The sequence below is a fragment of the Haliotis asinina genome, chromosome 6 (assembly GCF_037392515.1).
Source record: "Haliotis asinina isolate JCU_RB_2024 chromosome 6, JCU_Hal_asi_v2, whole genome shotgun sequence".
Lineage (NCBI taxonomy): Eukaryota > Metazoa > Mollusca > Gastropoda > Lepetellida > Haliotidae > Haliotis > Haliotis asinina.
The window spans coordinates 20,920,972-20,943,470 of record NC_090285.1 but is presented as its reverse complement, the minus strand read 5'-3'; the positions used below and the strand labels follow the sequence as shown (position 1 = coordinate 20,943,470).

General features: G+C 40.6%; 2 protein-coding genes across 2 annotated transcripts; one reads left to right on the top strand and one right to left on the bottom strand.

Moving 5' to 3' along the window:
- Positions 1–1,578: 1,578 nt before the first annotated feature.
- Positions 1,579–9,590, top strand: LOC137286907 (uncharacterized). Its single transcript, XM_067818930.1, has 7 exons — positions 1,579–2,107; positions 4,305–4,484; positions 5,416–5,612; positions 6,186–6,361; positions 7,476–7,729; positions 8,230–8,491; positions 9,249–9,590. The coding sequence occupies exons 1-7, from the start codon at positions 1,715–1,717 to the stop codon at positions 9,398–9,400; spliced, it is 1,614 nt and encodes a 537-aa protein (XP_067675031.1). The 5' UTR covers positions 1,579–1,714; the 3' UTR covers positions 9,401–9,590.
- A 3,007-nt stretch (positions 9,591–12,597) lies between these two features.
- LOC137287420 (myb/SANT-like DNA-binding domain-containing protein 4) lies at positions 12,598–19,526 on the bottom strand. The gene is made up of 2 exons (XM_067819689.1): positions 19,373–19,526; positions 12,598–16,551 (listed from the first exon to the last, which is right to left on the bottom strand). The coding sequence occupies exon 2, from the start codon at positions 16,425–16,427 to the stop codon at positions 14,934–14,936; it is 1,494 nt and encodes a 497-aa protein (XP_067675790.1). The 5' UTR covers positions 16,428–16,551; positions 19,373–19,526; the 3' UTR covers positions 12,598–14,933.
- Positions 19,527–22,499: the final 2,973 nt, after the last annotated feature.

The following is a 22,499-nucleotide window of genomic DNA, read 5'->3' as shown; positions in this document are numbered from 1 at the left end:
TGTCACCGGTTTTGTTTTAGGGAGGTAGTGGTACCATCAGTTTTGGATACATGTACAGCGGGAGGGGGTCAGAAATTTTCTACATTAATGTTACAAAATGCAATGCTTAAAAGCTGTATAGATGTATAGCCAGGGAACAAAGTGTAATGAACGCAGTTCTGACATTCAGTGGGTAGAGAGATAAAAAATGAGATTGCCTGTAGCTATTTAGTATTTCTGTTCCACAAGGCGATCCTATTCTTTATTAGACTTATAATGAAGACTTTTTTTGCCCTAATTTCGCTTTTGAACGGGGTCTGGCGTCTAGAGCTGTTGACTGGCGAATAAGCTGCACAGCGATATAAATGTATTGCGAGCCGACAGCGAGTGACGTTGATTTGATATCAGTGCCCATATTCGTCATACTAAAGCCCTAAAAATATGTGCTATGGTTGTGATGACAGAAATCTCGATTTTAGATTAGGATTTTCGGGATTGTGTTTCCTTTTTCCATAAAATGTATTATGTATAAAGTATGCTGTTTTGCCATGTAATTACAACTGAAAATGTCCGTTTGGGTGAAAATCCTTGTATCTTTAGCGTAAACCATGGATGTGATCACAAGAACTATTTGGTACCCAATATACCGGTTCGGGAAAATTCATCGTTTGAAAGGCGTATTGCGATATAGCATTGATAGCGTGCAGTCCCAAAGGCGTCTATTCTGTCTAATTCAACAGTCAGACAAATGGTATGGCAGTCATATGAAAAATTATCTTTTATCTATTACTCTTTCGTTTTGACAGTTTTGCATGGATATTTTTAAAGAATATAACGTGAAGACAGCTGATGTTTAATATGAAGCTGTGAGTTTAATGTTTTTCTCATGTTTAGTGAGTAAACGAGTGAGTATGGTATGACGCCGCTTTTAGCAATATTACAACATCACTGGATGAGATGTTTTACGTAATGTGACCATAGGGGGAGTCGAACTCGTGATTTCAGTGTTCTTAACAAACGAGTAAACTGCTAGACAACCTCAACACAACTAGCTCAGTGTTATAATCTATAGGTACTTTTTATAAGAACGAGATTCACTATTCAAATGTAGATTTAACAAACTTTATTGAAAGTGGGAATGTCTGTTGTGGCTACATATATGCCCTAATAGTACTTTAAACTTTCTATCGTAACTGTGTGTGAAGCCCTTCCTGGTGTCTCCCACGTGTTTCATAAAAAGCTACAGGTAAACGTGTCTACGTGTCTATATATATATAAACAACTTAAAAGAAATCTAGACCTGCTTCATTCAGGGTTCTAGCAATGCAAAAGAGGGTTGGTCGGAACGGAGAATAACTTGTTAAATTTAAGGGACTGTGAAACAGGCTATCTTCGCAACAAAAAAGGAAGTTAAACATATTGACTCCGAAAGAGTCAATTCAACACCACCTTGAAGCACGAGTGAGAGAAAATGAGTTCCATTAAAATTAAACATTCATGGCCAATGGCTTCATAACGAGACAGTGAAAAGAACCTATTAGGCACTCGCCATCCTAAAGTAGACCAACAATCAGTAACCGTTATCTACAATAGCTATTATTGCACCGGCCAAAGTTCACCATCTCGTGTCAAGTCAACATGCAAAACCTTTCACAAGTAACATCGTCCGTCAGCACGTCACTATACTGAAGACAGGACTCTCGTTACACCCTATGCTCCCATCGAGACAGGAAAAATGAAGTGGTACGTTTTTGTTGTGTTAGGTATAGTTCTTCTGAACTTGTGCGAGGAAAGCCAGGGTCAACGAAGAAAGAAGAAGAACAGGAAATACAATCTAGTATCTGACAAATTGAAATGGACAGTGTTTCAATCGTATACCAGAAACGATGCCATTCCGACGATGCCACCAACTCCTAGCGCAAACACCAGCACGGGGGCTGGGACCACCTTTAACGTGGGGGGTATCTTCCCACATCTGACCCTAACTGCTGACAGTGAGGGCCCCCGGTCTGAGTGTGGGACCGGAGCGTTGATGCCGTGGGCGGATAGACTCTACGTCGTCACCTATCTCTCCGTCCCTGACGCCGGCAACGGGACTGGACTCTACTCGATCGACAGCGACTTTAAGGTCAGTGAGTGTACTGGTCCCTTAATACAGACCCTGAAACAGATGAATGCATGTCTAGAATAAGCGGCAAGTCTAGATAACCACAGTTTCTAAAAATGATGGAAGCCCCCGTGGTTCCTTGATTTTATGTATATACAATGTAGTTTTGTATTTTTGTGAATGTAAAATACACACACACACACACACACACACACACACACACACACACACACACACACACACACACACACGAAAGATAAAGAAAAATGGAAGTAAAGGGCTAAAGAAATGCACCCCACCCCACCCCATCGTGGATGTGCCTGTGGTAGCATTCATTCGCTTAACGAAAGAATACGTTTATGCTCAGAAAACATTCACCTGGTGAGTGAGTGAGTGAGTCAGTGAGTGAGTGAGTGAGTGAGTGAGTGAGTGTCTTTTTAATTGCTTTAAGCAATTTTCCAGCAATATCAGAAATGGGCTTCACACATTGTACCCATGTGGGGAATCGAACGAATAGCGACCGCTTTAACCACATGGGTACGTTGTGTTGAGGTGAGGTTGTATTTTACATTGCGAGAGCGTTGTATTTGACGTGGGAATGGTATGATTCTGACTAGATCAATAGAATGGAGATAGGTTGTATCATTATAATATGGTACATGTACTTTATTTACATGGCGAGGACGTGGATATCTGTGTTTCTATCTTAGCTACCCTCCATCTTCGACAACAGCATCGTGACTGGATCTTCAAGACTACATTCATTTTTACTGAGTAGGCACCTTCTAAATGCAAATGGAAGATGTACGAGGGTTGGCTGAAAAGTTCTCAGCCTGAGTGGTTTTTCCCCACCAGGTAGAGACAGGTGTTTGCCACCAATGAGGACAATCATTTAGTGAATCAGCTATTTAGCTCTTTTGGTAAACCTACCCTCTGAAATCATCAGAAATGGACTGACAAAACTGAATACAGGGTAGTCATCAAGTACTTGCAAAAGAAAGGGATGTCCCTAACACAGATACATGCTAACATGGTCTCCACTCTAGGGGATGATGCTCCTTCATTTTCCACAGTAAAGAAGTGGGCTGCAGAATTTAAGCGTGGCAGACAAAGCCTTGATGATGACCCACGCTCAGGAAGGCCTTCAACAGCAACCACTCCAGAAAACATCACGCGAGTGCTCGATATGTTGGTGGATGATCGACGATTGACTACTCGACATATTGCTAGTGTAGTGGGCATCTCTCATGAGAGGGTTGAGCATATTATCACCAACGAATTAGGAATGACTAAAGTTTCTGCAAGATTGGTGCCAAAGCTCTTGACACCAGAACAGAAACGTGTCAGGTTCCAGACGTCCCTTGACAATTTGCGTCGTTTTGAAGCAGATCCCGATGATTTTGTGGCACGATTTGTAACCATGGATGAGACCTGGATACATCACTTTCAACCAGAAACAAAACTACAGTCAAAACAGTGGAAGCATCCTGATTCACCAGCTCCGAAGAAAGCCAAGTCTGTTCCTTCAGCTGGAAAGGTGATGGCATCAGTCTTTTGGGATTCCAGGGGTATTCTGCTCATTGATTATCTTGAAAAAGGCCAAACTATCAACGGCAGATACTATGCTGATCTACTGAACCACTTGCGAGAAGCAATCAAAGCCAAACGACGAGGGATGATCGCTAAAGGTGTCCTCTTCCACCAAGACAATGCGCCTGTTCACAAATCGGTGGTGGCCATGTCAACAATCCGCGATTGTGGCTTTGAACTCATTGACCATCCTCCTTATTCACCTGATTTGGCTCCTTCTGACTTCCACCTGTTCCCCTAAATGAAAAAGGAACTCGCCGGTCGCCATTTTGCAAGTAATGATGACGTCATTTCCGCTGTGACTGATTTTTTTTAGGGTAGCTGAAGAAGATTTCTTCCTGACCGGGATTCGGGCCTTGCAGCATCGCTGGCAAAAGTGTGTGAACTTGGAAGGGGACTATGAAGAAAAATAAATTACAAACGTGGACTTTGTAACTTTTTTCACAGTGAGGCTTAGAACTTTTCAGCCAACCCTCGTATAAATAATTCATCCTGATAAATCAATCAATCATTCATCCTGATAAATCAATCAATCAATAAATCAATCAATCAATAAATCAATCAATAAATCAATCAATCAATAAATAAATAAGGATACAGAGATCACATATTAATGTTGATGTTGCAGCTGACCAAACTAGCGAACCATCGCTCCACGTATGCCAACCGTCTCCTGCACAAAGAATCCAATCAGATCGTCATCGGAGCGTGGTTGATAGATGTTCATGGCAACGTGTCAACATTTCAAGACTTGCTGCATGTCCGAGTTGCAGCCACAGCTGAACACCTAACAGACCCCAAAAACATGGTAAGGTGAAGAAGGAGTCTTCGATTATCCAGCGTATTATGATACAAGTCACACTGGGTAATTGAGGGGGAAGGGAGCTGAATCCCATGGACTTGTTGGCTATTTTGTGAGTCGTTGCACGTGGCGTACACGTTTTTAATATAATCGTCAGACCGTCCACACATGCACCTTCCATCGGTGAGGTAGGAAACATAGAATATGAATGATATAAAATTCAAACAAACATGAAATACTTGTCGATAATACTCGGCCATAACATGATATTATTATTATCTATGAATAATTAAGTGTTTATTTATTGTCGGACAGGGTTTTGGACGACATGCCTTTTTGAGCGAGTGAGTATTCCAGCAATAACACGGCGGGGGGCACCAGAAATGGGCTTCACACACTGTACCCATGTGGGGAATCGAACCCCTGTCCGTTCGGTGTGATAAGCCAACGCCTTTATCACTAGGCTACCCCACCGCCCAACTGACCTCTTTGGGCTGAGAGGGACGTTGCGTCGCATAGACATTGTAAATTCCTGACCAATGGCTTCTGTTCAGGATAAAGTTACCATAGTAGCCTGTTTGTGTGAGTGAGTGAAACCTAAGACTATTACACAAGAGTCCGAAAACCAGCACGAACGTAGTTTGTAGAATACAGTCATGTAGTAGCCGCTTCTACGTTTGCGCATATCGTATGTATGTGTTGTTGTGGCGTGTGGCACTGTCCATGGAGATCAGATCACAAATCAGTTGAAATTTATCGTTAACGCTGGACGCGGATAGTCTTTAGATTGGTGACCGAGCTTGACTGCTGGGAGTTTCTTGGACTTAGTCCTGCACTACAACGAAGCACATGTGGTATATGTGGTCTCACCTTAGGCAAGTGAGTTTGTTAAAACAAATGTATTATGAGTATGTATGATGCGATACCTCGTTGACAGGTGTACATGCTGGGCATGGATGGTCCACTGTGGGAGTGCAACGTCTACAACTTGACCTGTGTCCAGCTGTTTGACCTGGTTCAGACACTCGGGATTCCTGCCAAAGAGGGAGAGCAACCCCACTTCAAGGCCGCTCACACCATGAACGACAGACTCGTGGTGACGAGCAACACCTTCGAAGAGGCAGACTTTGAAGGGTTTTCAGTGCTTCAATATCTCTTGGAAACACATTGATATAGTTTCTTGCGGTGATGTTCTCTGATGGCGACAGAAATCTTAATTCCTTACAAGTAGCAGGGAAACTCTAACAGAGTTGTAGATTATCCCTGCTAGTAGAACCCGTGAAGATCCGGGTTGGTCATCAGTAACCCATGCTTGTCGTAAGAGGTGACGAACCAGATCGGGGGGTCAGGCTCGCTGGCTTGGGTGACACTTGTTAATGTATCCGAAATGTGTATATCTATGTTCATACGATTGATCACCTGACTGTCACCTGATTACCTGGGTCACTAAAAACATATGTAGTGATAGAGATTGACACGCGATGGTAACCAACGACTTTTCAGTGGGCCGCTAAAGGTGGCGACAATTTCATTGTAAGGTATACTGGGTAAGTCTGCAATAGAAAGACAGTTCTATATGTAAAGTCAATCTATCAGTTAATAGTTCCAGAGACAAATTAGTGACTTAGTTTAATATGGGATATTAACGTCTGTTTGTGAAAATGACGGTGGCGGATGTCCTTTTTTCATTGTTCTGACGTAACTCAGCATTCAAGATGGCGGCCGTCTGGCAGAGTGGAAAGGCCCAGAGAGCAACTGGACAATTCTGGCAAAGACGGCGTTCGTGGAGGTGGCTGGCAGGAGGAACTTTGGCAAGGCCATCTACGCACTCGGCTGGGATTACCGTTCCGTAATCCTCAAGGTCTTTAATGGCGACGACGTTGGTGAGGTCATAGCTGTTGTCTTTCAGCAACAAACAGTTGACACTGCAGTGTTATGATAAGGTGTCATTTGAGGTGATCCGACGATTTGGCGACTGTTCCACTGGTTGGGAACTTGGTTACAGTGAAAGTTGGGTCTTTCTGATTTTTGCAACAGAAACCTTGGGTTATGTCACAGAGGCTTTGTGATTTGAGTATCAGCAAGAGAAGGGTAGGCAATAATTGGCCTGTGTACCTAGAAAATCAATATTACAAGAGAGTTGAATTAACATTTACTAACATTAGGCCCATATCTGATTCCTTGACCAGATTGGACGAATCATCCCCGTCAGCTATATTTTGTAATTGGGAGTTATTATTACCTTTACGTCATTTCGAAATCACAAAGTTTCTGTGACATTTGACCAATTCATGGAAATTGATACGTACGCTTCTTTTCGAAGATAAAACAACACATGCTGTGTGATGAAAAGGACAAACCCTCAACGTGGGACACTTTATATTACTTTCACACTTTTTTATGGGATCATTTGTCACATTAAAACGATAATTTATCAAAGACTCTGACGTATCGCAAATGTTCCGACGCAAAAATCTCAAAGACTCCACTCTCACTGTAACCAAGTTCCTTACCATTGTGTTCTGAAAAACAGGGTTCTAGCAGTGATCGCGAGATGCGATCCCATTTCTAAAGTCACTGACAAATATGTTCAAATCAGACTAAAGTAGAGGCAACGCTAAGACTGAAATCCAGAATCCCATAAGGCGTCTTCTATTCTCCCTCATAACATGTAACACCTTGTGGGGTTCATGCCAAAGTTCGCATTGATGCTGACAGATAACTGACAAAGTGTTTCGGTGTACGAATGAAAGGCCACGCAACACTCTTTATGTGATACACTACTTAATTCGCATGTTACAAAACGGCACGATAAACTCAAAAGTAGATGATCGACCAAACGCTTGCGTTCATTGTCAGCCTAGTTAAGTATGACTCTGTCTTTACGACCCTTGCAAACATTGAACTAGATCTATATTAAATAGTCATCAAAGATGTGCATTTCAATAGGAAAGGTACATTTCAATCCTGACATGTTAAATGTTACATTTTTCACAGCTTACAGATACTGGCAGACCTATCGTCTACCAAAGGCTAGCCACGCATACGACCACCTGTGGCAGACAGAATGGCCCCGCATCAGAGAAGTGGAAACTGAACGCTACCTCATGGACATGCACGGGATGTTCTACGAGTTGTCTCCCCTTGGTTGGGCAGGGAGCACGTGGGGTGTCCGTCCAGTGTGCCAACACTTGAGGATGATCCCAGACTACACGTCGTTCAGAGGGATGCTGGTCTTAGGTGGAAACCAGGTACGACCAGTGTCTTGAGGTTTGAGTGAGTTCAGTTTTACACCGCTTTCAGCAACGTCACGGCATGGGGGCACCAAATATGGGCTTCACACATTGTATCCGCGTTGGGAATCGAACCCGGATCATCGGCGTAGCGAGCGAACTTTAACCACAAGGGAAAGTTGTATTTTAGGTTGTAGGTTGTATTTTACATTGCGAGAGCATTGTATTTGACGTTGTGGGAATGGTATAATTCTGACTACATTGATTTTATAGAATGAAGATAGGTTGTATATATGAAGGATGGAGAGCTGAGTATGTTTGATTCCTGGTCGCGTCATTCCGAAAGACATTACTGAATGGTACTTTATGTTACCTTGCCTGGCGTTCGATTGTAAAGGGAGAATATCTCTCGTAGTCAGTATAATGTATAAAGAAATATGTGACCTGTGACGTGGAATCTCGAACGGCAAATAGTTATTTACATGGCGGGGACCTCGGTATCTTGGTTTCTGTTCTAGGTATCTTCCATCTTCGACAACAACGTGGTGACGGGGCAGGCCCAGTCTGGGCTGTGGTTTGGGAAGACCGACGACCTCTGGGGTTTCGGCAAGCCGCAGGGGTGGGGCGCTGTGTGGAGGAGGGACAGGGTGCAGGCGAACACCACCTCCGACCCCTACCTTATGACTGGTTTTGACAAGAAGGTGCTCTTCATAACAATCCTCAATTCCACATTGTCAAGCGTGACGTTTGACGTGGAGGTCGATGTTACTGGCGCTGCAGGTACAGTTGACAGGGCATTTGATGTTTGTATTGTTTTAATTATGAAAATTTAATCTTATAAATAAATAAATAAATAAATAAATAAATAAATAAATAAATAAATAAATAAATAAATAAATAAATAAATAAATAAATAAATAAATAAATAAATAAATAAATATTGTTAATTACCAGCGGACAACTTTCCATGAGGATTGAGTGATGATTATGGTATATTATGTGCTTTGCTGTGTAATCATATATGTTGTGGAAGAACCTATACAGATCTACGAAGTAACGACACTGTCGATCATCCAGCTTGTCTGTTTTTCTCCAGTATCGGAAACTGTCCTTACCACCCCCTGACGCCAAGCACATGCCATTGCAGTGAGGGTCGATAGGTTAGCCTAGCAGTATAAGCGATCCCTGTAACCTTGATATTGCTGGAATATTGCTGCGAGGGGCGTATTTATAAGCATACCCACAGGGCCTTGTAACACTAAAAACTGCATCCGAGGCATGTATACGGTCACCAACGGGGTCTTAGCACTATATGAAAGGACCTTTTACATCCCTTTTCCACAGTGCTAAGATCTCGTTAGCGACAAAACCTTGAAGGCAGTTTCTAGCGTTACAAGCCCCAATGGGATATCCATGATTCGGACACAATGGTAAATGATTGGCAAGTACTACTAAGCTGGTATATGTACGCACGCACGCGCGCCCGGGCACGCGCACGTTGAGACTGTTATAAGGTTTCCTGCCTTCTCTGTTTCAGCACACATGGCGGGAGAAGAGTGGTTCCCCATGGCGAGTCTGAATGTGAATAAGTCCGATTATCTTGTGTTCCCCACTGGCTTCAGTGCCCATTGGGTGAGGCTGGTAGCTCACGGAGAAGCTGTCGTGACTGCCTACTTCCACTACACCTAGACAACACTTCTTCAGCTTTTCTTTTCTCTTCTTGTTTATAAGTTGTACAACCAAGTCAACTCGGCTCTGTTGAAATACATTTGTATATGTTCTAAAATGTGTGTCTCGGGTTTGTATTTTCCTGTCTGCCACACACGTGTTCAGGTCAGTTATAATGATAACAAATATATTAAAGATTACTAAAATGAAATTGTTTGTTGTTTAACACCGCACTAAACAACATTCCAGCTTGATGGTGGGAGTCTGTAAGTAATCGAGGCTGGATCAGTCAATTCAGTGCATCGATCTACGCATTTGGGATACAGATCGTCAGCCGATCCCGTTACAGCCTCTTACAACAGTGCTTTTTTCATACATTTCTAACCGGGTTCACGGGTTACTGGAATGAAGAATGCTTATTATTCGTACAGTATGACGTCTTTTTCGTCCTCAGCTGGCTACGACGTGATACGTCAGGAGAAGAGGAGCATTCTGAATGATTTTCCGACTGCGTGATGTCATGGGTAAAATGATGAAGCAGAGAAAAAGAAACAAATGGAATAGACCAGTAGTGTTTCCCTACACGACTGGGAGCTTGTACACTGAACCGCTAAAAAGTCTCTCCCGTTTTGAAATTGGCAATCAGTTTAATTCAAACACATGTAATAATTGTCGCAAAGATTAACTGGCATGTTTGATATCAATACTTCAAGGCGAATTTCAGACAGGACAAGTCAAAATGACAAGTGACGCGTCAGTGCGATTTGCAAGTCAATAACGAGTATTGAATCATTGAGCGTTGACAACAGCTTTGCATCGTCTGTACATGGAGTGGATGAGACGTTTAATGAAGCCTATGGGAACTTGCACCGAGACTCGGTGATGCGCCAGAGAGCGACCAGCTGCAGTTGCAGCTTTGGTAGCACACCAGTGAGCTTCTCTGAATCTTGTCCCACAAGTGTTCTATCGGGTTTAAGTCTGGATCGAGCTTTGTCCTGCTGGAAGATGTGGTTTCCATGACGACCACAATGTGGCACGACGAAGGGTCTCAGCGCTTGATCAATGTAGCGGGCAGATATTACACTATTTCCTCTGTCAGGACCAATATTCTGAAACACCTAGTTTGTGACTGAGAGCAACAGCACCCATACCATTATGCTCGGACCTCTTCGGGAGGCTCTTCCCAGCACACAATCATCTGCAAAACGCTCCCCGCGTCGTCGCCACACTCTTACTCTGCCATCAGCCGTCGAGACGCAATACCGGCTTTCGTCGGAGAAGACTACAGTTCGTCACTCCCGGTGACGCCAATTCCGATGTTCTGAACAGCACTGTACACCAGCACGGCGATGTCGGACAGTGAGGATCGGACCCGGTAAGGCCTGCGACATCTGACGTTTCTCTGCCTCAAACGCCTCCGCACCGTGTCCGCGCTGATTGGTCTCCGGTGACTGCCAATGACTGCCCTTGCAGTTTCGCAACCATGTCCTACAGTCTGCTCAGGATTCAGTCATCCTAAAGCATGGTACATCTCTACCCATGATAACCATGGCATGTTGCCACTGTCGAACAGTGAATGATTCGGTGCGTGTTCGGTGGCACTTCGTATTGGGATGACACCTCGAGATGCACATGCATTGTCAATTACATGAAATACGCAGGAAAACCTCCTCTCATCATGACTTTTGACTATGCTTGTAAGAGGCGACTAACGGGATCGGATGGTCAGGCTCGCTGACTTGGTTGACACGTTATCGGTTCCCAGTTGTGCAGATCGATGCTCATGTTGTTGGTCACTGGACTGTCTGGTCCAGACTCGATTATTTACAGACCACCGCCATATAGCTGAAATATTGCTGAGTGTGCCGTAAAACTAAACTCACTCACTAATTGCCTTAGTAACTGCGTTTCGACATGTGTTTTTGTATCAAATACAGAATCTGAAACAAACTTTTCTTCAACACTGGCTACAAACCAGGTCTAGCTAACATATAAACAGTGAAAAAATAATGTAAATTAAGACGAAACATATCCAGCAAAAGTTTTGGTAGGGTGATGTTTCTTTAGCGGTTTGGAATACTTATCCACAGTAAAAACACCTCTACATTTAGTGTTTGACAAGTGACTTGGTCTGACTTATTTCACACACTGTGAAGTATATATATATATATATACATACATATACATATACATATATATATATATATATACACACACACACACACACACACACACACACACACACACACACACACACACACACACACACACACAAGTGACTTGGTCGTGCTTGCTATGTCACTGCTTGTCACTGGTTATAAAGGGGATAAGGGGATAACACCATAACCCACTGTCCAGTCCATACTCTGTATCTGAGAGGGGCATCTTGGAGTTGCAATATGTGCTATATATATATATATATATACACAAGTGACTTGGTCGTGCTTGCTATGTCACTGCTTGTCACTGGTTATAAAGGGGATAACACCATAACCCACTGTCCAGTCCATACTCTGTATCTGAGAGGGGCATCTTGGAGTTGCAATATGTGCTCATGCACCCACATGAGACACAAGACCCACATGTAACACACAGACAGACAGACACAGACAAATGTCATTACCCTGATCAGTGGAGGTAACAATGGCGAACTTTTAGCTTCATTGCTCCCATGATTTTTCACGTTTCAAGTGTCATAATCATGACTGTCCACACTGATGGAGTGAAAGTGTGAGTTCAGTTTTACGAGGCTTTAAACAATATCACTAAAGCCATATGACAGCTGGAGACACCAGAAATGGGCCTCAAACATTCTGCTCCTGGGGCGAATCAAACCTGGATTTTCAGTGAGAGCTTTAACCACTTTACTATCTCAACACCTTCGGCCGGTGGAGGAGATAACTACACACACACACAATATTATCTACCACCTCAATACTACGCTGTGTATTGGCAAATAAATTGTATTGCTAAATATTTTGATTCAAGAACCCAATATTGTGATATACTGGGAGCATCAGTGTTTGAAAGTGAACAGCACTGATTCTACATACAGATATTATTTTCTACACACTAAAACCCTAAAAAATAGATGCTGACATTATGAAAACAGAAATCTCGAATTCATAATTGATTTGATGTACTGTATTTTCATTTTCTATTTCCTTGCACATAAAGTATTTTGTTGGGCCAATTAATTACAATGAAAAAATCCAGTCTGAATAAAAGTATGAGTATATTTTTACTAAAACCATATATATGATCACAAAACATCCTATACATGTATGTTTATTATCCAATATATCGGTTTTGAGAAAAAAAACCCCGAATGTAATACATATCATTACGACACTGTGCAGTCTTACTCAAGACTACACCCAAACAGAGCACAGTATGAACACATTACATGTATTTCCTTAATTTATGGTTTTCATGTCAAAGCCATTATGTTCTGACTAGCATACAAATACAATCATATCGGAGTAAATCTACACTAAACATGCCATTACTATTGATAAATGCAAAACAAATGATCAACAAGTATGAATGTGTCTCATTAAAAAATAGAATCATGATACAGCACAGTTCAACATTTACTCACAATAAATCACTACATGCCATTCTATATCAGTAGAAGTCAAAATATCTTAAACGCACTTTCTTTCAGAATTTTACACCAATGGAAAATAAAACAATAACTACAACAATTTTTTGGACAACATCAAAAATCAGTTTAAATATTATGTTTGTTAATGATAAATGCAGACATTTGACGGTTTAGGTAAGTGCACCTTGTGTTGATGGCTGACGCTATGACTGAAAATAATATTGCACAATTAAAGACCTAATGTACTGTCCTCTTAGTCTTTCCATGTTCAGCCAATGACATCCCAAATTTCAAATACATGTACCACTGTGTTTGTTTAGAATGGATGCAGCAATATTCCAACCAGTATTATGATATGTCCTTTCTTCTAAACGTACTGACCAGTTCCTGATCCATGGAATTCAGAATTTTTTTTCATTATTCTGCCTCGAAAATATTCCCTTCCCTCTCCTGAGTGTTTAACTGTGATACTGGTTATTAAGTTGCCATGTGCCCTCCTTATATACTGCACTATTTAGGGCATTTGGCTAACTGTACATCACATTCAAAGCTGTTTGAGAATAGTTCTGTATGCATAGAAAGCATTTCTGAAATTTATCAATAGAGTGAATGAATGAGTGAGTGAGTTTAGTTGTATGCCACACTCGGCAATATTACTGCTAGCAATGAGATGAATGCCACTCAACCAAATCAAAAATATACTGGACAAAATAATTTAAGGATATTGGAATATTTATGATTGATACTTCATCAGACTGTCAACGAATAAATATATCATTATTCATATTTTCAAAATGTGCATATATCCCTAACTATTTTTGTCCAGTATGTTACAGATATATGGCAGTTGTATGTAAATTATAGGATCTGGATTGACAATCCAGGGATACAATAACATTTGGATACAATGACATTTGTCAACTCAGTCATCCCATCCCATTAGTTGCCTCTTACAACAAGCATGGGTTACTGAAGATCAATTATACCTTGGATCTTTATGGGTATTACTAATATAGAACATGTACAGTAGTACATTTGCAAAATACCAGATACCTATCAGCCATGTTTGTTTGAGGACTTACAAAATACCAGATACCTATCTGCCACTAGTACATCAAATGACTACAAGTTGGGTTACCCGGGATAAAATGCCCATCATGCCATGTGCCTAGAGGATGCCTGTGTGGCATGGAGTTCAGAGCTCTATAAGTGGCACCATTGTTATATCATTATTTTTAAAAAAACACAATAAAGCTCAAAATAGGCACAGAAGCAGACACCACTTGTATAGCGGTGGTGTATTACGATTAAATCTCAAAATTAAAAATCAAACAAAGCATTGGACATCAACATCAAAATATTACTAAGAAAATAAAGATTTCATTATGTCATATGGATCATTAACTTCGGTCACTAGAAGAGACAGATCATATCTGTCTTACGTTGCAAGAACCTAATCCCTCTGTTTAGCAAGGGAGGCAGTGGATAACTGTGAGTTCAAGATTAAAATATATTAAGAAGAGAGCTCTAACATGTTCTTAACTAAAATGGAGGAAGGTATCTGGTATTCTCCATCCTACATTGGCCTTATGAAAGGATTTGTTGTAGACTGGAGTGGGAAATTCCACTCAATGCCCTCCTGTCAAGACTACCTCACCAGGAATATATTCTCATAATACTGAACAAGTGACATCATTTGGTACAACCATGTTACTGTATGACTGACTGATAGTATTTAACACTTGGCAGATAAAAATAAAAAGTAAAAAAATATTCATCTTCACCTGTGTTGTAACTGAGACAATACATGCACTTTGACAATAAAAGCTTGCTTTTTCACTGGAATAAATACATTTAAGTCAGGTCAAAAGTTCAAGGTCATTCTCATGGAAACATCAAAGAGTCAATACATTTACCACAATCCTATATAAATATTCATTATACTGCTTAACTATCAAATCCACAATCATCCTGACTGGAGCGTGTCTGAAGTAACTTCCGCCGCCAATAACTTATTTCCAGTGCCAGTTTCTCTTGTTCCATTGCCATTTTCTCCTTCTCTATGTCTAATCTCTCTTGCTCCAGTCGCCCATGAGCTCTCTCTTGGTCTCGAGCCAGCTCCAGACGCTCGCGTTCCAAGGCAAGCTTCTGACGCTCCTGCTGCATCTCCAGAGAAACTCTTTCCCGATCCATCCTCAGCTTCTCTCTCTCCACATCCTTCTCCAGGTTCAGCTTCTCCTTCTCCATGAGAATCTTCTGCATCTCCACTGCCATCTGTTCCTGTTCCATCTTCAGTTTCTCTCTGTCAAGCTTTAGTTTCTCTCTCTCCAAGGACAAGGAGTCTCGCTCACTTGCTAACAGTTCTTCATGGAGCTTCATTGACTGGTCATCAATACGCCTCCTCTTTGCACTTTCTTGAATACTGTTCTGTTTGAAACCTGATTTGTTACTTGTTGAGGTATTTGAGGTAGTAAAGGAAGAGCACGAGGTTAGGGTATCAGTAAGAATTTGAATGTCATTTGTCAGATTTAGATTTCTGCTTCTGTGATTTCTTGAATGACTTGTGTTTCCCTGATTTGAGGTTTGTGATGTTGGTTTGGATGGCAAAAATCCGCTGCTACCTGATCCTTGAGGTCTGTTTGCTGCACTGGGATGAGGAACATCTTGCTCATTATGAGGCAATGATCCATTGCTTGTGAATTTTGATTGCTGTATAGATGATAATGCTGACTGACTAGAACCCTCCAACTTTGAGAGGTTATTATTGCTTGATTCAGGCATGCTGAGTGGCAACTGGTCATCTATTGGCTGAACAGAGGTAGGGGTTGATACTGGAGGTATGTAGACCTGGTCCTGTGCACTCAACACAGAGGAGTTCTCACACTTGCTACTTTCACCAGAAGAGTGTCCTGGGCTACTTGCAAACCCTGGAACATCCTGGATACTGTTGTCTTGACTGTCCTCATTGGCAAGATCTATCTCTATTTTCATGGCATGGGGATTAATGTCCAAGTCTTGACCCCCATCCTCCTGAGTTTCATCGGCCATGCCCAAGATCTGCAGACTGAAATTTGATACGGGTGGAGGAGCAAGCCCTTCCGTTTGATATTTCTTGAACTTTGAGGCTTCTTTTCGAGCCGTACAGTTTAAGTTCTGCCACCGTTTCCTAATCTCATCAACTGATCTTGAAACACCTGGTGTCATTTCATTGATACCATCACATATCAACTGCCAAACTTCCCTCTTCCTTTCATTGGTAGCACTATCCAATGCCTTTTCATTGAGAACAAACTTGTACTTGCGTACCATGTCAATGATGTACTGTGTCTCCTTTGCACTGAAATTTGGTTTTCTGTTAAGCCTCTCAAACCCAAGGTCGGCCATTGCAAAGGCATCCTGTGGGCTTAACGTCAGATTAAAACAGTTCACTGACTGATCCATGATGATACATTATAATATCATAAGATGCATCTTGGCATTCATCACTAAACCTCTGACATCAAGCTTCTGCTTCTTTTCTTCCTATCTGGCATTTCCTTGTACTGTTGACCGGTTTCATATTTGTCTGAAACAGACAAAGGTACTGTTAGTTTGATTGAAAAAGTTATAAGAAAAGAATTTTATTCAAAATGTAAAAATAAGTTATTATGGATAAAGCAGATCATCATTATTCTATTCATATCAACAAAAAGTGAGTCAGTCTAATTTTACGCCACAATTAGCAATATTCCAGTTGTATGACAGTTTTCTGTAAATACCACAGTCTGAACCAGACAATTCAGTGATCAACATCAGGAGCATCAATCTACTCAACAGGGATATAATGACATGTGTCCCTCAAGTCAGCAAGCCTGGCCTCACACATAACAAAATTCATAGTAATATGTCAATAGATTAAGTGCCTATCCATTCGTCCTGTGAATAATCACAATGCTTTATGAATACAATGGATCTGTGTGCATTTGAATCATATTTTCAACTCCCATGGGAGTATGCAAGTCATGCACGTACTCCCTCAAACAATGCTGCTCTACGGAAAATATACAGGTAAAGAAGATTGTGATTTTGTTCCTAATACTGTAAACAGTCAAATTTTCGCAGTCATTTCGCGAACTTCGCAACGCGAGAATAAAAACATGCGATAATATAGATATATCATACACTCTATTCAGATAAGTCAAAGACACAAAAACAATACAGGTGTCATTGCTCAATCATGTGTCACCGCTGGGCAAATCTGGATTAACACGGCTCAATCACGTTCTATTTTCATTGCACTAACACCTAATTAAAAAGGATTAATTCTGAAATCAATTACATTAATTTGTTGTTAGATCACTTCGCAAATCTGTTTATTTTATAACAGCTCAATGGTCACGCACCTACGTGTCGTGTAAAAACATTTAGAGACGCCCCTGTAACAAAATTACCTTGTGAAAATAAGAAGGCGTGAAAAGGTTTAGTGACCATCACTCGCGAAAATTCAAAGGCGCAGAAATAAGACAGTTTACAGTATCAATTTTCTTGGATTCATTTAACCAATTTCTGAGGAATTAACAGTCATAATCTTTGTAGAAAGTATTAAAAGTTGATGTGAAAGTGATGAAATCCCACATTCAGTGACTGGTTTCTGAAACAAATAACATTTTCAGGCCATGGCCCACGGAGTGTGAAAAATGTTTTTAGTGGTTGCCATGGTGAGTTGCTAAGTTTAAAATATCATCATTCACAGCAGCTATACATACACAGCTTGTTGCTGTTGGTAACAAGTTGATGAAAAATGTGGACTAGGTAATAAAATGGGTGAGGAAAACTGTCATGTAACTAAAACAACCAAGACGGAGGCTGGTAGATTAGGTGTTGACCTGATCTTTGAATTTTCACCTGCTTATTGATTTTAATGCTGGGAAAAAGCTTGCCTGACATATCTGGGGATGCATTTTACCCTATTTCTGTTTTACAAACTCAAATTTGGTCATGAATTGGTGATTCAGAATAGCCTAAAGCTAAAGGTCTCCTTACCCTTTAACTTCATTTGATGTGTGACTTAGGCACTATGCACAAGACCAAAATGCACTATGCAAGTTTGATAGTGCATTTTGTTTGTTTGATTGTTGTAAACCCTGCAATCAACGATCCTCCAGCTATATAATAGTGGTCTGTAAGTAATGAGATCTTAACCAGAGGATAAAGTGATCAACATTGTGAATATCAAATTATGCAGCTATGGCAAGGTGACATGCATGAATAACATTAGCAAGCGTGACCTTCCAGTCCTGTCATTTTCCTCTTATGACAACCTGGGTTGCTGAAAAATATTCTAAACCGGGATGGTGGCAATTAATGAGGGAGAAAGTAAAAAAAATGACACATCTCTTTGTCTTCGACACATACAACTTTGGTGTTGGAGGAATGATGAGATGAAATTAGATTGAAATTAGTAATAAATACATGCTGAATGAAACTGAATTTTTCACTTTGTTTCCTTCTGTACCGTTACCATTTTTACCAATTTGGTAAGTCCATTCCTTTATGACCATCTTCGTTAAAAGCATAGGTTAAGGACTTATTGATAAGGTAACGAATATGTAAATTAATATGTAGACCAAGCACATAAATAGAGAACCTTTAAACCTACAGTGCAGGCATACTGTACCAGTGAAAACCAGTTACAGTAAGCAATGTTTATAATAAACATACTTTTATTGAACTGAGGGACATAATGAACTGTTCTTTCACTTCCCACAACGTGCTGTGGATTTTTGCTGAAACGTGTATGAACTAAACTTAGTTAGTTGTTCTTTGGAGTTCTGTACAACCATAGCCAACTGTATTTATCAGTAACATAAAATACTGCTCTTGCCACTGTATCATCTGCAACTTCTGTGATCATGAGAAAACAATAAAGACTGGCAGCTGTTTAAAATTACCTGTACTGGTGGAAGTTTTCATAACCCTAACAATTAGTTATTACAAAAAATAACAATTTTGATTTTTTTAAATTAATTAATTTACCAAAACCTTGCATTGGAACACCTTTTAAAAACAACGCCAATCGGTTTGAAAACACATCTAATGTAGAAAATGATTTCAGTGCTGTTATACCGGGGAAGGACTCCCCTGGATTGGAGCTAGTTTACTATGTAAAAAGAAGGGGTACGGGTGGAATCTTTCCAAATGATCTTTAGCACATTTGTCTGGGGATGACAAAGATCTCAAGGCCAGTGGCATACAACTTAAGTTAGGGACTGCCAAAACTGGATTTAAGTACGATAGTGATTGACCTACACGTTTGGCAAATGCAAGGCAAACAGCAAAGATATTGCAATTTGCACATGCACACGAAGTGCATGTTCGACACGTGCGATATGTTTTGGTTTACGTACCAATATCATGTCCAATATTCACTGCATACGGGAGTTCATAAGGCATGTCTTGTTTCAGGTTTCTTCAACCATATTCCTCCATATTTGCACCGATACCATTTATGATTTCTGCCCATTTCCTCTCCATAAATACGGTCAGCGAACTCGTTGCACTGTTTTTCCTATTTGTTTTGTCAGCTCTTTTTCTGAGACGAGTCCTAACGCTGTACGGAGTTCCTGTGGTTGTTTGTATCGAGTAAACTAAATGCTGTACTCGGAAAACATTCTGAATACGGAATAATAAAGGTGCGCCAAAATGACGGATTTTCAGCATATTTTTTTCCGGAGGATAATATGTTTTTAAATATATGTATTAAGGTTTGTTTCCTTGTGTAAGCAGATATTTAGTTTCATGTATTCCAGAATATTCGTAAATACAAGGCAAGCTGACTTATTCTGCAGATGATAATGGAGAACAATATGAGAAAAGGTATTGATGAGTGAATGGCTGAATGGAATTGAAGTGATGGTTAGGCTTACAGAAGGCTCTACTCCATGGAAAGAGGAAGGAAGTGTAACTGATTTTATCACGTCTGTTCCGGGCAAGTTTATAACTGCTAAAATTACAAACACAGAGTCATTGGGTATACCCATATGAGGAATCGAACACGGCTCTTCGGCAGGAAGAGCCAACACTTTACACGCTTTATCCGCTATGCTACCGCCCCGTTTCTTGTGTAAATATCTAAAGAAAATATTTTCAAAATGATAATCATAAATACTTTTTTTCTATCAAAATATCCCTAAACCCTTTGTGTTTTCTGTTTGTCGTCCGGCAACGTTCCCTCAGCAATGTTCAATATATCAGAACATTTGTATAATTTGGAGCCAAAAATTCTTACATCCCCTGGGGTTCCCGATTTACTTTTAAAAAACATCGTGTTCTTTAAGCCGTTTGAGAAATTCGCTTCCGTACTTATTCGTTATTTCAGTTTAATATGCAACAGCAATATATCGCCTCTTTTATGACAGATCCAAGTATGGAGTCCGTGAACCAATGGTTGTTAACACAATGCAGTCACCTTCCTAACAACGAAACAAATCAACACTTTTCAGCAACTGACATATGCGAGTGTGGTTATACGTCGTTTTAGCAACATCAGCGCGGAAAACATCACAATGGGCTTCACACATTGTACTTATGTGGGGCGCGAACCAGGGTCTTAGCGTAACGCTTTAACCACTAGGCTATATCACGGCCCCAGCAAATGCCACAAAGATAAGACAGAAACGCGCTGAATCGGATATAAAGGAAAGAAAGGAAAGCAGGGAATGCCCTACACGTTATGTTTCCATGTGTATGAGTTGCTGAATGAGTGAGTGAGTTACACAGAGAGTAGGTGGTCTAACATCACGACGTGTCACTCAGTTTACCGAGGGAAGAAAGACTGATGACTTTACGTATGTTACACATGCAGGCAAAAACATAACAACAATGGCCAGATTTACACGCCTGTGAAATACATGTAACTGCAGGGTTGATTGTTCGCTTACTTTAACACCGCTTTATGTTTAAGTGTATTTATGTTTAAATCTGACAGCCAGATGATGCGTCGATTCCAAACATTGTTATATGGCCGCCGGATGACGCGTATATTTTCTAACATTAGTAAATTTGGGTAATACAGTCATTTTGTGTAGTGCAAGACGTCATTACAAGTTAAAGACAAACAAGACTGACTCAATGTCAGTTAAAATGGGGAGTTTTTTTTACCGGTTACGGTAATCCATTAATTAATTAACCTACTGGAGATGTGGCTTTACCGTCTACAGCCATGTAATTGAAACGTGGCCTCCCCGGCGATAGTTATTTTTTAAATGTGGGTTTGATGGCCTGTCACCGATGTGGTGCAGGACTTAGATGCTGATCATGGTAAAGATAAAATACGATAATGGTACTGACACACAGAAACAGACCATGGCTCTACGCAAATTAGTGTGTGATGATATTGTATTACAAAGGACTCTTTTTAAATGCCCGATTTGAAACTAGACTTAGTTTCACCATAAACGATAGCTGACGTAAAAGATAATATTCTTAATACTGAAATGATTAAGGACGTAGCTTCCCTTGAGTCTCACTACCACTATAAAAACACATAGGTAGGATGGGTAACTTCTTTGAGTTGTATGTTCAGAAGGTGGTGAATCAGATAATGACAATCTAAATAAACTTCGTCTCGGCTGAGACTCAGCAGTGGGGTGTAACGAAAAGTACTGAGGCTAAGTTTACTTAGACTGCAGACAAGGACAAACTTTATGGATGGACAACTTCTTTATTCGAATGATGCGACGTTTCGACACAGATTTTTGGATCAATGTCATCATCCAAATAAAGAAATTGTTCATCCACAAAGTCTGCCCTTATCAGGTAAGAGGATTCAAGACGTATGTCGCAAACAGTGGTTGGGGTCGAGATATAAGTTCAGATAAGATAATTCTTTGGGGAATTAAACTGGGGAAGAAACAATTTACAAATAATATTCAGTCCTGTCGATCTTCGGGTGGCCACGCCACTTATATATTCTGAGACATTTAATACGATAGGTGATTTAAGCTTCCCGGTAAGAGTTTCTCCCGTTCCTTCATCCCAAATAACATATAAGAATTGACATTTACTAGCATTATTCACAAAACCAAACCCAGCAATTACTAGAGGACTCACAAAAGATGAAAGCCCCTACAATATATAAGCTGAACCACTACGTGTTATTTCTGTTTTTCTACGGAAGAAAGAATATGAGGGAACGGAAGGAACTCTTTCCAGCGTCTCTATGGGTATCATGCTGTTCTACATACTCTCAACATAAATTTATGAAAGAAAGACACGTTAGATGTTAATCAATAGATGAGACAAATTGAAGACTCAAGAAAACACATCAAAATCTTTAAGATAACTCTTTATGCCTGTGGGCAGCTCGTGCATTTCATGCTAGGTGATTCAACTGCCTGTCCTCGTACCTGGCTGAGCGACCTAATATTGCCATCTGCAGTCTCATCTATTGTTTTAAACAGCTATTCGTATGTTTTGCCCGATTTTACACGTAAACAAGATTTTCTGCATGTCCTCTTACGCATCTCAGTGAAT